We start from the raw sequence: 15,778 nt of genomic DNA on the forward strand, positions 1-15,778 counted from the left end.
GGTCTCGGGCGATCATTGATAAAAATAGTCATCGAGGAGGTCGTCAGATAAGAGTGAATGAGCTTAATCCAGTGATTAGAGAAGCCCATCTTTGCCATGATGTTCTCCAAGAAATCCCATTCTACTTGATCGAAGGCTTTGGATATGTCGAGTTTGAGAGCAAAGTAGCTTTTAGGTCCATGAAGCCTTTTGAAGGAGTGGATCAGCTCTTGACTAATAATGATATTGTTTGTAATCTATCTGCCAGATACATAGGTGGCTTGAAAAGGGGAGATGAGGTCAGGCAAATACTTTTTCAGCCGATTAGCAAGGATTTGGTGATAATCTTGTAGGTGGTGTTAAGAAGGCTGATGGTTCTGAAGTCTACTGGGGTTTGAGTAGATTTGGATTTGGGTATCAGACAAATGTGGGTATGATTGGAGAGAGAGAAAGAGAGGAGCTGGGTTGTCTGGAAAAAGTTGGAGACTATGTAGAAAATGTTTTTTTAAACTGTGTCCCAATTTGATTGGTAGAAGAAAGGGGATAACCATCTAGTCCCTGGGCCGCCTCTGGTTTCAGGGAGAAAACAACATTTTTAATCTCCTCCTCGGATGGGTTCACAGTGAGGGAAGTATTCTGGGCATCATTTATTTGAGGGTGAAAGAGGTTTAAAAGATCATCTTGGATGTTAGTACCCTCGGACTTAGAAATATCAATGAGATGGGAGGAGAAAATATTCGCGATTTCAGAAGCATCACCGGTTCAAGTGTTATCCTCTCGCTTTATAGAGCTAATTTGGTTTTTTTGTTGAGAGATATTTGGTTTGATCCTTGATCACTATTTGAGTAGTCTTAGGAAAGGAGAAATTCCATGTAAAGTATAGAGTGTTTTACATGGTTTGCACCACAAAAACCGCGCACGCGCGTGGGCTCTTTAGAGGCGCACTTTGCACGTATTCATCGTCGTTAGGGGCCTTTCTTTTCTGTAGAGGGACTATCATCCGATGAACGAGATTACCTCAAGTCTTGCCGTCGGGATTTTTTCCCTATTGATCACATGGATTATCATCTAACGACCTAGGATGGTCTAGTGGACCAACAGTCATTGTGGTTGTTTCCTCCAATAACTATTGTGACCGTCCCCAAGAGTCACGAGTTCAAGACTGGCTTCTCCCAGTCTATAAAAACACAAAAAATAGACAAAAGAATTACTTCGAAATTATCAGATTTTTCAGAAAGAAAACATTCAAGCGTTTATACTACTTACTCAACGTTCGAATGATTTCTGATCAGAAGTATCTCCGATCAAAAAGGTAAAACTGTCGTATCTTGGGAGACACTTACTTCGCCTACACTGTTGACATAAAACAACGCGATTAATGTCTTAAGGAAAAACATCTCTTGTCTCGGTTATAGTATCTCATTATTTATTTTCATTATTTCACCATTTTTTTGATTTGTTTTAAAATTTATATTTATTGTTTTTGTTAAAAGAAATTCATAAACATATTATATTGTTTACCTCTTTTTTATAAAAAGAAATGTAAGTCTATCTCTATAATTATAGAATGACTAATTATCGATTATTTGGTTTGTATACTAACCAACAGGGGCAGCTTCTCATGATTTGAGCTTCATTCATATCTACTTCTACTCTAATTTTGGGAAGTCACATTGTATCTCTCCATAGAGTCTACACATAATTTCTTATTCTCTAACACTTTTCTTATTATTTTGGAATCACTACAAAAATAAAGGTTATTCTGGCTGACGTTACCCCGCCAAAAATAAATAAATAAATAAAGATATTGCGGGCAATAGTTAATTATCGAAGATAAAAAAATTCGCTTGCACGAAATAGAAATAAACTATTTTGGTACCTGAAAGTAAGGTAACAAATAGAGAAAGGACAATGGGAAGTTTTATAAGGCCTCCCAATTTTGTTAAAAGGCCTCCCCATGAACCATTTTACTTGTTAAATTATCACTGAGGGGAGGCCTTTTAACAAAAATGAGGGGGCCCTATAAAATCTCCCGAGGACAATCATAGACGTAATAAACCATAGTGCACTCACAAAAGTCTGCCAATTTCCTTCGCCTAACAGAAAAAAGGATATCTTTCTTCTCTGAAGTGCCTACTCCACTCAGTGGCGGACCCAGAAAATTTTCTATGTGGGGGCACATTTGATTATATCAAACAATAAAAAAAAATCATCAACAATGACACATTATCGAACATCACTAAAAACTTTTAGCGAAAATAATAATAAGTAAATTATTAAAAAATAATACGTTTTGTTCATACTAAAAGTCCATGTATGTAATAACAACACTCTTAATTAATTAAGCCGCGAGATTTGAATAATTAATGTTAAGTTATATAGAAACGAATATATACGAATTAATTAAGCCGCAAGATTTGAATAATTGTGTAAAGATTAAGGAAGAAGGAAGAGAGAAATAAGAGTGAATTCAAAAAGAATATTGCAAGAAAATAAACACAAAAATGAAGGTTGAAGGGGACTAATTGGAACTATGAAAATACAGATAATTCAACTAGAGAATAGATGAGCAAACTTGAATTTGCAAAGAATAAGAACGAAGGAAAATTTAATCAGAAAGTAGGAATTACAAAGAAAAATTGAGGTGTCAAAATGATAGAGGCAAAAACAAATAGGTAATTTTAGCACGAAGTGTTATTAGCGCTCAATTTCTACCTTCTAAAGGCATTGCCTTTAGATGGGCGCCATGAATACTTTAACGCGGTGTATTTAAAGTCAGCTAAAACAAATTACTTAAAAGGAAAAACGTAGGAAAAGAGGACAGAGGGGCTCGAAGCCATGACCTCTTACGCGTGCAACTAAAGATACTACCACCGGGCCAAGTCATCTTTGCTGCTAATTTTGTGCAATTACCTTTATTTTAAGGAAATAAGTTCGAAATTTTGGGATTACAACCACTTTCCGCTTGGGGCCGTGGGGGCACGTGACCCCATAGGACCCAACGTGGGTCCGCCCCTGACTCCACTTACATAGCAATGCATTCTTAACGTTTCTTATTCTTCTGATCCCCGATCCTGTTTTCTTCTTCGACCGACACATATTACTCTTTATGCTTTGTGTAATGTTTCTCACAAACTGTGGACATGCAGTCTATTTATTTATTTTTCTTCGGACCCTAAACGGCTAAACCCATTCTAGGTTTTGTTTTGGAGTCATATTATGTAGACCCTTTCTGCCGTCTAGCTCCATTTACAATCAACTGGGATTCGAGAATTTGCCCTTTCTTACTTTAATGAGAGCTTTTCCATACATATTGAAGCTATATCTTCCGTTTGAGAGCGGTAGCTTCTTCTTCCAACAGTTTCCTGCTCTAATAATGGCAACATCACATAGGCAATCATTCATGCACGAATTTCTGCATTCTTCTTCACCATAAAACTCCAATTTTTCGAAGTCAGAAGTCGGCCAGTCTATGTTATCTAAGGTTTCTAATTCGAATAAATCCTCCTTCACTTTCCATTCATCTAACTGACATCCTTGTACGAAATTTGGTCTACAACCACCATATTTGTTATTCGGATCTACAAATATGAACTTCGGTGGGCATTCACAACTCGGTCTTCGACCTGATGTGAGCAAACAATAGCTATTGTACCCACAAGCACCACTACCCAATGCACCACCAATTGCAACACAAATGTTATCTGGAATTGACCCGGCTATGAACCAGCCTTGCTTATCACTACCGGAACTCCTTGGGTGTGAGTATAATGTAAATACTCCATCAAAATCAAGTGTTGCCCTGTAATATACGTCGTCACTTGTACCCGCATCTATTTTCTTCAACTTAAGATCCACTCTTTCTCCATTCCTATTCTCAACATAAATGTCACCCGTCTTGTTGAATACTACAGCATTCGCGCTGTTTTCGTTATTCGTTTTGCTCTCGTAATAAGAATCGTACGGACTCTCAGTTAAACTTGGAAAGGCAACACTATAAAGTACAAGATTTCCATCACTTTGAAGACGAAATCTAAACCTCCCCTTAGAGAATGTGTTTGTGGTCCGACGAGAATAAAGCACGGAATTCGGTCCCATTACTTGTGTAGGTAAGATGGTATTGGTCGGATTGTTGAAGCTCTGCCATAGGTATTGAGAAGAACTGCTCGAATCAACAAGAACAAAATTTCCATTATCTAGCATAGCACCATAGCTCACTCCATCAGCTCCAGCCGCCCATATCTCTTTGCCTTGAGGATCATTAAGTACAAACTTACCGTCTATAGTTAACAAAATTACGGATTTAGTTGGAATTTCTATATTAGAATCCGCATACCAAACTATAGTTTTTTCAGGAATTTTATCGTACCAGATTGACAACAAAAATGTGTCGTTATCTAGCGGACTAAAACCGAAGGCAAAATCTCCGGACGGGGAAGTCCATGAATTGTTGTTACCATCCCCTGCCGTCAGAGACCGACCCAGACTCACATTCCGGTAGTTTTGTCCGGCGGAGAAGATAGGCTGAAGGAGGAGTATGAGAGATAGGAGAGGAAGAACAAGATGAGTTTGAGAAGATGACATATCTAGCTTCCTATCTATTACCTTGTAAATAAAAATTGTGTGTTTGATTTAAAGGTTATAAAGATTAGGTCTGTCAAGTAGAGTGTTTTTCACGGTTGGTTTATACATAATTGAGTGGACTCCATTCATTAAAACGACTCAAAAAACATATACGTGTCGCTGAGGATTAGAATTTCAAGGTCAGGAGCATAAAACTAATTTAGGCCATATAAATGAGATATTAACCTTCAAATATTGAGTTATACAGTGAGGGAGATTTGAGGTAGTTAAAAACTTTAGCCAGTCATAGTCCCACATCTAATATTAAAATAATGTAAAGGTTATAATAACTTACTATGTCCTACTTAGGGGTATTATGTAATTTAGTCAAAACTCCCTACAATTTTTTTGTTTTGGTGAAAAATGATCAGTCAATTTTTTTTAGTCTTCAGCTCTCTGGACACTTTTCTAATTTGCGACAGCTTTACAACACCTTGCGACAACTTTGCAATACCTTGCAACAACTTTGCAAAACACTTTGCAATAGTTTTGCTACACCTTGCAACATCTTTGTATAAAATATTGGATTTCTAACCAAACAAAATACAAATATTTGGGGTTTTAACCAAGAAAAATTATAAATTGGGTTTTTAACCGAAAAAATATAACTTGTCTTTTTAACTTAAAAAAAGTTTTAAATTGAGTCTTCGGCCAAATTTCTTGATTATGTAATAAATGATTTGATTGCTCTGCACCATGCAAACCACACACGCGCGTGGGCTCTTTAGAGACGCACTTTATGTTGGCAATTACATGTCTCTAAGACTACCCTAATCATCTAACTAGTGTTGGTAGCGGAATCTCAAACATCATATGTTTAACACTAGATTATCCAGGATCCTATGCATGAACTAAAGATGAACTAGAAGGAAAGAAGAATACCTTATTCGCTTTTGCACGAACTAAATCCCGACCAGTATTCGGAAGATAAGACCTTCAAGTGTAGCTCCTCTACTTGAAACACCGAATGTATAACTTGAACTCCCTTCTTTCAGTCAGTTAGGACCTTCTTGAACGTTGAGATGAAGAACTCTTTCTTCTAGACTTGATAGCTAGAATGGGAACCTTTTCTCTAAAATCTTTCTCTCTCTCTCTCTCTCTCTGAGATGTCTGAGAGAGATGATTTTCTCTTGAGAAAATTCCATGCTTTTTCTATTCTCTAACTGGTCGTTATATAGGCAATCCCTTATTAGAGTTTCACTCAAACTAGGATTCCTTAAGTCCCACAGAAAAGATAAACTTGTCAGAAACTATTTCAGACTAGGAATCCCTTTTAGGACAAATTCCTATTAGGGTTTCCCCAGTGTATGGCCGGCCAGACTAGCCCCTTAATGGGTTTAGTCTGCCCGGCCCAATACCCTCTTATGGCCGGCTATGGTCAACCCTTTAGTGGGTTTGACCTAGTTGGCCCAAAAGTGGGTTTTGCACCTCTCCGGGTTTTCCTTCTTAACCCAATTCTTTTCTATCCTTTTAAGCATTATCAGACTGGATCATATCCATCTATAGGTCAGTTCCCGCAAGTCTATTCTCTCCGTCCAAGTTACCATTCTTATGTGTAACCCGTTGTAGGATCCGGTCTATGTTAGCCGCGGATACCCGAAGTAATCTGACAGTCGTAAGCGGCTTCTAGCTAAGCATTATGACTCCTAAGAAACAGACTGGATGATCTTCCGAGTACGGTCATCGTGATCCTATTCGCCAAATCGTACGCATTTCCATCTTGGTCGAAGGACATTCCTTCGGAAGGATACTATTCCTTCAGACCGAGGCAATATATCCTTCATTTTACACGTACGCATCGTCGTTAGGAACGTTAGAGCCTTTTTTTTTTTGTAGATGGACTATCATTTGAAGGACAAGATTACGTCAAGTCTGGTCATTGGGATCTTTTCCCTATTGATCACACGGGTCATCATCCAACGACCTAGGATGGTCTCACGGACCAACTATCATTGTGAATATTTCCTCCAGTAGTTATTGTGATTGTTTCCTCAATAGTCACGAGTTCAAAAGTGTGGTTACTCCCAGTCCATAAAACACACAAAAAACTGACAGAAAAATCACTTCGAAATTATCAGATTTTTCAGAGAGAAAATATTCAAGCGTTTATACAACTTACTCAACGTCGAACGACTTCCGATCAGAAGTATCTCCGATCAGAAAGGTAAAAACGTTGTATTTCGGGACACACTTCACCTACACTGTTAGTACATAAAACATGGCGATTAATGTCTTAAGGAAATAGGTCTCTTGTCTCGGTCATACTATCTCATTACTCAAGTTTCATTCTTTCAACATTTTCTTGATTTGTTATTAAATTTATATATATTCTTTTTGTTATAGAAATTCATAAACATATCTTGTTTTTACAAAACAGAGAGTTGAATTGTTTACTCGTGTTTTATAAAAAGAATTGTAAGGGGGGGTAGTGGTTCAGGACATTGGAGGACACACAGAGACAAAATGTTCCAGAGACATTTCAAGACATTTCGGGACATTTGTCCGTAGACAAAATGTCTTTATGGACATTTTAGGACATTTGATTCATAGACAAAATGTCTCAGAGACATTTCAAGACATTTGGTTCATGGACAAAATGTCCTGGGGACATTTCAACATATTGAATCCATGGACAAAATGTGTAGTGGATATTATTATTATTATTATTATTATTATTATTATTATTATTATTATTTATTATTATTATTATTATTATTATTATTATTATCTCATCATTGAAGGATAATTGGTAGACATTTATTATTTTAATATTATTATTATTGTCAAACCATATGAAATAATATATTTGTACTCATGTTTCAATAATATATTTTTCGACTTTTGTGGACATCTGTGGATATCTGAGGACATTGATGGCAGTTGGTAGACATTTATTATTTTAATGTAATCATTATTGTCTAATCATACGAAATAAATTTGCCCTACTACTTTGAAAATATATTTTTCGACTTTCGTAGACATCCGTGAATATCTGTGGACATTGATAGATATTTAGTTGATATTTATTATTTTTAATATTATTACTGTCTTACCATATGAAATAAAAAAATTAATTAATATTTCCAAATATATACTTTTCGACTTTCGTAGACATCTGTAGATATCTGTGGATATTGATGGACAATTGGTAAATATTTATTATTTAATATAGTTAAATATTAATATAATAATAATATAATATAATATAATATAATATAATATAATATAATATAATATAATATAATGTAATATAATGTAATGTAATGTAATGTAATGTAATGTAATATAATATAATATAATATAATGTAATATAATATAATATAATATAATATAATATAATATAATATAATATAATATAATATAGTATAATATAGTATAATATAATGTAATAATAATACAATAATATAGTAATATAATAATAAGATAATATTATAATAATATAATAATATGATTTGATAATAATAATTATTTTTATTACCTTCTTTACTCAAATACATAATAATAATAATAATAATAATAATAATAATAATAATAATAATAATAATAATATAATAATAAGATAATATTATTATAATATGATTTGGTAATAATAATTATTTTTATTATCTTCCTTACTCAAATGTCCCCAAGTGTCTTCCATATTTTGAGAGACATTTTCTCTCCAAAAGCTCTCCAAATTTACACTAAAATTTTTTTTATTTGAATTGTCAGCGGGTTGAAGGGACCCTACCCTGAACAAAAAACTGAATCAAAAAATAACAAATGCTCTAAACAAAATAGAACAGAAATCGAACTATGACTGTCTAACTCTAATTACACCCCTTTTATCATCGTTCACGATCTTCTTAAATTCCTCCGGTAGTTCAGTTTGTAACATTTCCAAATACCCTCCAGTTGGTCGCATCTTAGATAGGAAGTCCGCAGGCTGATTAATCTCTCTAAACACATGTTTGATTGAGCATTCTTCAAACTGTCCCCATAAAGTCCGAATCTCTTTAACTAACCGTGCAGTCTGCCATGGAGGTGATTTCACGCTATTGGTCAGGATAGAAACAGTCAGTGCCGAGTCAGTTGCCAACTGGACTCGTTTCCTGCCAAATTTATGTGCTAGCTGGAGACCTAATCGGACTCCTTGAAGTTCATGAGTTAGCACCGATACCCTGTTTGTCGTATAAGCAGCAGCAGCAACTATTACATCGCCTTGGGCATCTCTGATGATAGCTCCAAACCCAGCAAAGGAGGAATCATAAGCTCCATCGGTGTTAATAATAACTTCATTGGCTCCTTGTCCCTGCCATTTACATGCTAGTAATTTCTTTTGAGCCAATGAAATTACTAGGTTAAACCGATCTAATATTTGTGTAGCATCACTCGTTGCGACTGATTTGCGTTTCCAGGCCATGGCCTTCATTTGCACATTTCTGATCACCTCTCTCAATACTACTGTTGTTGGTCTGTTCTCGCTTCTGAAAACTCGATTATTTCGTTTCTGATCACCTCTCTCAATTTACACTAAAATGTCTCCAAATGTCCCCAAAAACAATTTGTCTTGAAATGTCCCTAATTTCGTGTCCCGAACGAATAACACAGACATTTGGGGACATTTGAAATGTCTCCAACCAATAACACGGACATTTGGGGACATTTGGAGACATTTGAAATGTCCCCAACCAATAACACGGACATTTGGGGACATTTGAAATGTCCCCAACCAATAACACGGACATTTGGGGACATTTCAAATGTCCCCAACCAATAACACGGATGTCCCCAACCACTACCCCCCCCCCCCCCTAAGTCTATCTCTATCATTATAGAATGAATAGTTATGGGTTATTTGGTTTGTATACTAACGAACAACAGTGGTTTCTCATGATTTGAGCTTTCAATAATCATATCTAATTATCTGACTTTAGGAAGCCACATTGTATTACTGCATAGAGTCTACCCGTAATTTCTTATTCTCTAACATTTTTTTTATTATTCTGAAATCACTACAAAAATGTTATTTTGGACGATGTTACAACTTACACCGTAGGAAGTAAAAAAAAAATACTGTGGGCAACAGTTATTGTACGTCAATGGTGAAAAGTTCTGCTGCATGAAACAGAAATAAACTATTTTAGTATAAAACAGTTTGGTAACAACTAGAGAAAGGACAATTATAGACGTAACCTACCACACTGCACTCATGAAATTCTGCCACTTTCCTTCGCCTAATAGTAAAAATGATATCTTTCTTCTCTGAATCGCCTACTCTACTTACATAGCAATGCATTGTTAAAGTTTCTTATTCTTCTAATCCCCGATCCTCTTTTCTTCTTCTATCGACACATATTCCTCTTCATGCTTTGTGTAATGTTTCTCACAAACTGTCGACATGCAATCCATTTATTTTTTTTTCTTCGGACCCTAAACCCATTCTAGTTGTGTTTTGGAGCCATATGATTTTCTCCGTCTAGCTCCATATACAATCAAGTGTGATGCTTTGTCTGACCCATCCCGACCGAAATATGTAGCCGAGCAGAATCAAGAGAGAATATTTACTTTCTCTAAATTTTCTACGACCACATATCTGGATCCGGATATTAGCCTAGCAGACACACATTTTCGTATAAAATTTGTAATGACTCTTTAAATCTTGTATTATTGGTAGTAATCAAATTAAGTATAGTTCTTTTCCTCCACCAGTAATGTGTGGGGATCGTTTAGGAGCTCTCTTACAGAACTGCATGAAATCCAAGGTGTTAAAACCAGGCAAGCAAATTCATGCCAAATTAATAGCTACCGGAGTTCAAACTGAAACAGATTTTTTCAGTTCAAAGCTCGTCGGAGTTTATGCCGGTTGTGGGGATGTAATATCAGCAAAGATAATCTTCAAATCAATGCAAAAACCAACTGTTTTTTCATGGAATTGGATGATTTCAGCTTTAGCTTTTCAAGGAGACTGTGAAACTGCTATAAAATACTTCCCTGATATGCAAAAAGCTGGTGTTTTTCCAAACAGAGTCACATTTTCTTGTGTTTTAAAAGCTTGTGTGGGTTTAATGGATATAAAAAAGGGTATGGAACTTCATTGCCTGATTTATAAATCTGGGTTTGAATCTGATGTTTCAGTTATGAATGCATTGATTGATATGTATAGTAAATGTGGGGAGTTGGGATTTGCTCATAATGTGTTTGATGAAATGTCTGAGAGAGATGTTGCTACTTGGACATGTATGATTTGTGGGTATTCTCATAGAGGACAAGTCGAAAAATCGTTACAACTTTTCGAGCAAATGAGGGTTCAAGGTCTAGAACCAAATGAGTTTACTTGGAATGCAGTTATAACAGGTTATGCTCAAAATGGAGATCATAAAAGAGCTTATGAACTTTTTTGTAAAATGAAGAATGGAGGATTAAAACCTGATTTAGTTACTTGGAATTCGATGATTTCGGGTTTTACTCAAAACCAACAAAGTCATAAAGCTTTGATGTTGTTCAAGGAAATGGTGGATTCGGGGCTTCAACCAAATTCAGTAACCATTGCTGGAGTTCTTCCTTCATGTGGGTTGATAGGTTCATTAGATAGAGGGAAAGAACTTCATGGGTTTATTTACCGAAAAGAACTCGGAATGAATATCTTTTCGATCACAGCTCTTATTGATATGTACTCTAAATGTGGGTACGTGAACTATGCCTTAAATGTGTTTGATAAGGCATCGGTTCGGAATGTAGCAGCATGGAACGCCATGATTGGGTGTTACGGGAAACATGGGTTGGTTGAAGAATCGATCAAATTGTTTGAGAGAATGCAGAAAGAAAATGTGGAGGCAAACCAAGTCACTTTTACCTCTGTTCTTTCAGCTTGTAGTCATGGTGGTTTCGTCGAGAAGGGTTTGGAGATTTTCATGGCTATGAAAGAAAATGGCAAAGTTGAGCTAGCCAAAGAGCATTACTCTTGTGTTATCGATCTACTATGCCGTTCAGGGAGAATTACAGAAGCTTATGAACTTATGAAGGAGATAGGTAACGATATTAATGAATCTATTGTTGGGGCTTTTCTTAATGGATGTAGAATACATGGAAGAAGTGATTTGGCCAAGGATATGGAAGAGAGAGTTCTTGGGATGGAGTTGAAGAAACCAGGAGGATTTGTGACATTATCGAATATTTATGCAGCAGATGGAAAGTGGGAATCGGTTGAGAGTATTAGGAAGCTTATGAAGGACAAAAGGGTTTACAAGAAGGTTGCAATTAGTTCGGTCGACAATCAAGTACTAGTAAATTAGATCTCTCAAACTTGCAAAATCCGTTTCTTTAACAACAAAGCGAACTCGAAGATGATGTCTAATCTATTCTTTTGCCGTGTAAAAACGCCAATGAGGATACCTGTACGCGACTTTGTATATACATCTTATGTGCACTTATACAAATTTGTGTTAGCTCCATAAAATTCGCTCTGTTACAACGATTGATCCAAAAATAAAAATATCATACATAAGAAAAACATATTTGCAATGCCCTTCCTTTTATTAAAATTTCGAGCATTCATATTCAATGTTTCACACCGTCAAAGAAGAGAAGAGAAACATTAGCAAAAATATATTGAAGAAAATGTGTTGTACAATCTCTATCATTATCTCCCCTTAAATTGTAACGGTAAGGATGAAATTTTCTCAAAATCAACTAGGCATACTGTATCGCTTGTTTCACGCGATACGATTTAATCATGATGTTCAACAAAATAGCTAATATTAAAGCCAAGACCTGCAAAATTACCAAACAATTTTTTCGGGTAAGTAAGAAATTTCTACTAACAGTAACACAATGAAGAAAAAGGTTGAGATTGTTGTGTTTAAGATTTTTCACCTCCGAAATAGAACCTCCAAGAGCAACCCATTTCATGATATTCCATTTCGACTCCACGAAAGAAGAAATTGAGTTCAAATTGCCAGTTTTCTCGGTCGGTATCCTCTGTCATAGAGTTATTGGATTGAAGAATACTAACACTAATGATGAAAAATCTGATGAAATAATTGATAGTCTTTACTCACCTGTTTCCAATTGTGATCAAGTAATATCAAAGTTCCCAAGCCACCTTCTAACAGAATTAATGTGACCATGAATACAGAATACTATTTGAGCTTAGTCAAGGAATGGTATAGTTTTTGTTATGACTAAGAAACAAGCAAACCAAGAAAAGCAATAAGTAAACAATCACACAAATCCGGTTAGTGAGATATATCCCCAGCGAACAATGACACGATGATTTTCACTAAGAAAGAAGAACCAGATTACAGAGATTTCTCAAGGGTTTTAGTATTTGTAGTTGACTAAAACCCTAACACTTAGTCACCTCTTAACTCTCTCCATAAACCGACTTTCGGATAACCCCTTATAAGATTAGGACAAACATAAGTAAACAGGGCGGGCCAAAATTTTCTTCAAGTGGTTTTTCGGGTCGCCAACCGAGATACACATCAACCCATATTCAAGGCACTTTCAACGATTTTCATAAACACGGTTGAATCAATGTAAGCGAATCTAAAGGATACGGAAGATAGACAACATTTGTTCTTGGTTCCGACTCCTATACTTCCCAAACAAGAAATGATAAACACGGTTGCACCAACTGCGATTAAAAGGAAAGGAAACCTGCAACAAATTGCACGATAAAATACAAAAAGAATCAAGTCCAATCGAAAATTTTGTAGTCCAATATCTTCAAACCTTAAACTTAAGAGTTAAGAAATCATATAGTGGTTTGAGTACGAAAAAAGTAACACGATATAGGAATAAATTTGCATTTCTACAATGAAACAAGAAAGCGAAACAAAACTTAGCTTCATTTGATCTTGTAAACATCACAAGGAAATATCCTAAATGAAAGTATCTGAAATATCAACAATCTATATACGAAAAAACACAGTCAATAGAAAAATTGAATATATACCAAGCCAATGAGAGATCCTTAGTGTGTTGGTTCCATATAAGCAGACGATATAATCCGCAACCCGCCATGGAAAGACCAGTAAGCATTATGAAGAAGTTAAGAATGTTGAAAAGGGATCCGACGAAACTTCTACAAGTCATTTTTCTTCAACTATTCGATATCCTAATTGTCGTTCGTATCTTTGAAGGGTTTTATAAAGATATATGGACTATGTGAGAGGGAAAGAGCAAGTAATATAAATTAACATCGGCGAGCCAATCATAGGTGGTATTTTCGTTCTGTTTGTTCCTATTCGAAATGAGTTATTCACTTGAATAATATTCTATATGGATAGAAGGCAAAAGTTAATAACTTTCTTTTTAAATCTATTAAACTGTTCCTAAATGATCCTTCCTCTATTTATATTGGGTAAGATATCTTAGAATTTAATTTACATCCAAGATTCCAAATTCTCAATTTTTACTCAAAATCTATTAGATTTTTGTCTAGGTTGCTACATTTAACTAGATTTTCTAGTTCAAGCCACTTTGTCTTAAGTAGGGGTTAATCTGATTTCTTTTTTGAAAATATAAATAGCCTAACGAGTATTGCAAAAGACAAACTAAATTAATCAAAATTTTCGACGGGAGTTGGTCTGATACACTTGATATGATAGTAGCGATATCTACCAAAACTTCTTTATCTTTCAACTTGAACGCCTCACATGCAATTTCGATTAACTTCATGTAAGTAAAATCTTTTGAAGTGATGTCGACATAAAAAAATAACAAATTTGTCCCTAGCAAAGTGAGAAAATCTGTATTTCACAACTATTGACCACCATAATTGAGTTTGACATCTATAACTTTATCAACTTGTTTGCTCATGGCAGAAATTCCAGATAGGAGAGAAAGGGAGTTGAAGCAGCAGAGAGGATAGAGAAGAGAGAACTGATTTGAAAATATTGACTTCTATTCAAGACAGTCATTGGATGAAAAAAGGCGAAATTTCGTAACATTTCGTCATCAATTGCCTTCGGAAGGAGTTAAAATCAAACGGAATGATGAGCTAACGCGCTGACTAACATACAAAATGACAGAACTGGGGTGGATAGATGGCAATTAAGAGAATCACATAGAACGTTGTCATGTGAGAATAGTCTGGGAGAATGGGTAACCAGCAACCAGGAATATAAAGTATAGGTCCTCTCCACTCATAGCCAATTGGTTTTGAGTTGGATGACCACAAACTTAACATGGTATCAGAACTAGGCCCACACGTGATAGGCTTAAAAGCCACACGTCACCCATAAAGAAAAAAACACACGTGTTAGACTCAAAGAACGCCACACGTGAGGGGGCGTGTGAGAATAGTCCCACATGGGAGAATGAGTAACCAGCAACCAAGAATATAAAGTATATGTCCTCTCCACTAATTGCCAATTGGTTTTGAGTTGGATGGCCACAAACTTCACAGGTCATACTTTAGGGGTCAGTCAGAAAATAACCCTATCTTATTTGGGTTCTTGCGGAAAAGAATAGTAATGATGGTAGTGTGGCTGAGCCACTGCATTCATGTTGAACCTCGTCTCTTTCAGTTAAACCATTATGAGACCGAAACCAAAGAAAGATCTAAAGGGAAACAAAAGCGGTCCCTTGTAGTGAAGAGCTTAGTAGCCGGGTATGATCCGCACTTCCTACCAGACGATCTTGAGTATTTTCTTTTTTAGAAACGATAAATTTTCAACCATGGTTTCTCTAGTGGAGAAACATATATATTATGACTCCTCCACGATGTTGTGACAAAGAATTTTGGAGGTGCATTGCAATGTACCTGGGCCTCTATGCTCTAATATAAGGGTTACTTCTTGATTAACCCTAAAGTATTACCTCATAATCAATGCACTAGATCTAGGTCTTTTAGGTCCTCTTAAATAACATAAAGACTCATGGACAATCAATGGACCATATCCAAGTCTTCTTTCATGAAGAAAAGGACCACATTTGGTCCTCCACAAAGAAGGCCAATGGTTTTCGTGGAGAAGAAAACCAACTAGTTTTGTTCTTCAGAAAACATTTCAATGATGGATCAGAATCAGAATCTTTACTACTAAATGAAAATATCATCACTTTTAATTTCAGGCAAGAAATCTGATAATATGAATACTTTATAGTCATTAGACGCGTAATAACTTTGACCATTTCATTTGATTTTAAATCCTCAATTCTAGTTCTGGTTCTGGTTCTTGAAATATTTTTT

At 35.7% G+C, this 15,778-nt stretch overlaps 2 protein-coding genes and 1 pseudogene across 3 annotated transcripts; 1 reads left to right on the forward strand and 2 right to left on the reverse strand.

Annotated features, from left to right (window-relative positions):
- Positions 1-2,014: 2,014 nt before the first annotated feature.
- LOC147560012 (G-type lectin S-receptor-like serine/threonine-protein kinase LECRK4) lies at positions 2,015-4,622 on the reverse strand. Its single transcript, XM_086662011.1, has 2 exons — positions 3,005-4,622; positions 2,015-2,120 (listed from the first exon to the last, which is right to left on the reverse strand). The coding sequence occupies exon 1, from the start codon at positions 4,561-4,563 to the stop codon at positions 3,235-3,237; it is 1,329 nt and encodes a 442-aa protein (XP_086518137.1). The 5' UTR covers positions 4,564-4,622; the 3' UTR covers positions 2,015-2,120; positions 3,005-3,234.
- Positions 4,623-8,395: 3,773 nt separating this feature from the next.
- On the reverse strand, positions 8,396-9,004 carry LOC147560013 (uncharacterized). Its single transcript, XM_086659236.1, has one exon. The coding sequence runs from the start codon at positions 9,002-9,004 to the stop codon at positions 8,396-8,398; it is 609 nt and encodes a 202-aa protein (XP_086515362.1).
- Positions 9,005-10,179: 1,175 nt separating this feature from the next.
- Positions 10,180-12,040, forward strand: LOC147560014 (pentatricopeptide repeat-containing protein At5g59600 pseudogene; annotated as a pseudogene). Its single transcript, XR_015234717.1, has one exon. The product of XR_015234717.1 is annotated as a pentatricopeptide repeat-containing protein At5g59600 pseudogene (transcript).
- Positions 12,041-15,778: the final 3,738 nt, after the last annotated feature.

This window comes from Eschscholzia californica, unplaced genomic scaffold (assembly GCF_041429995.1).
Source record: "Eschscholzia californica isolate CP2 unplaced genomic scaffold, dmEscCali1.0.p SCAF_2, whole genome shotgun sequence".
Taxonomy (NCBI): domain Eukaryota; kingdom Viridiplantae; phylum Streptophyta; class Magnoliopsida; order Ranunculales; family Papaveraceae; genus Eschscholzia; species Eschscholzia californica.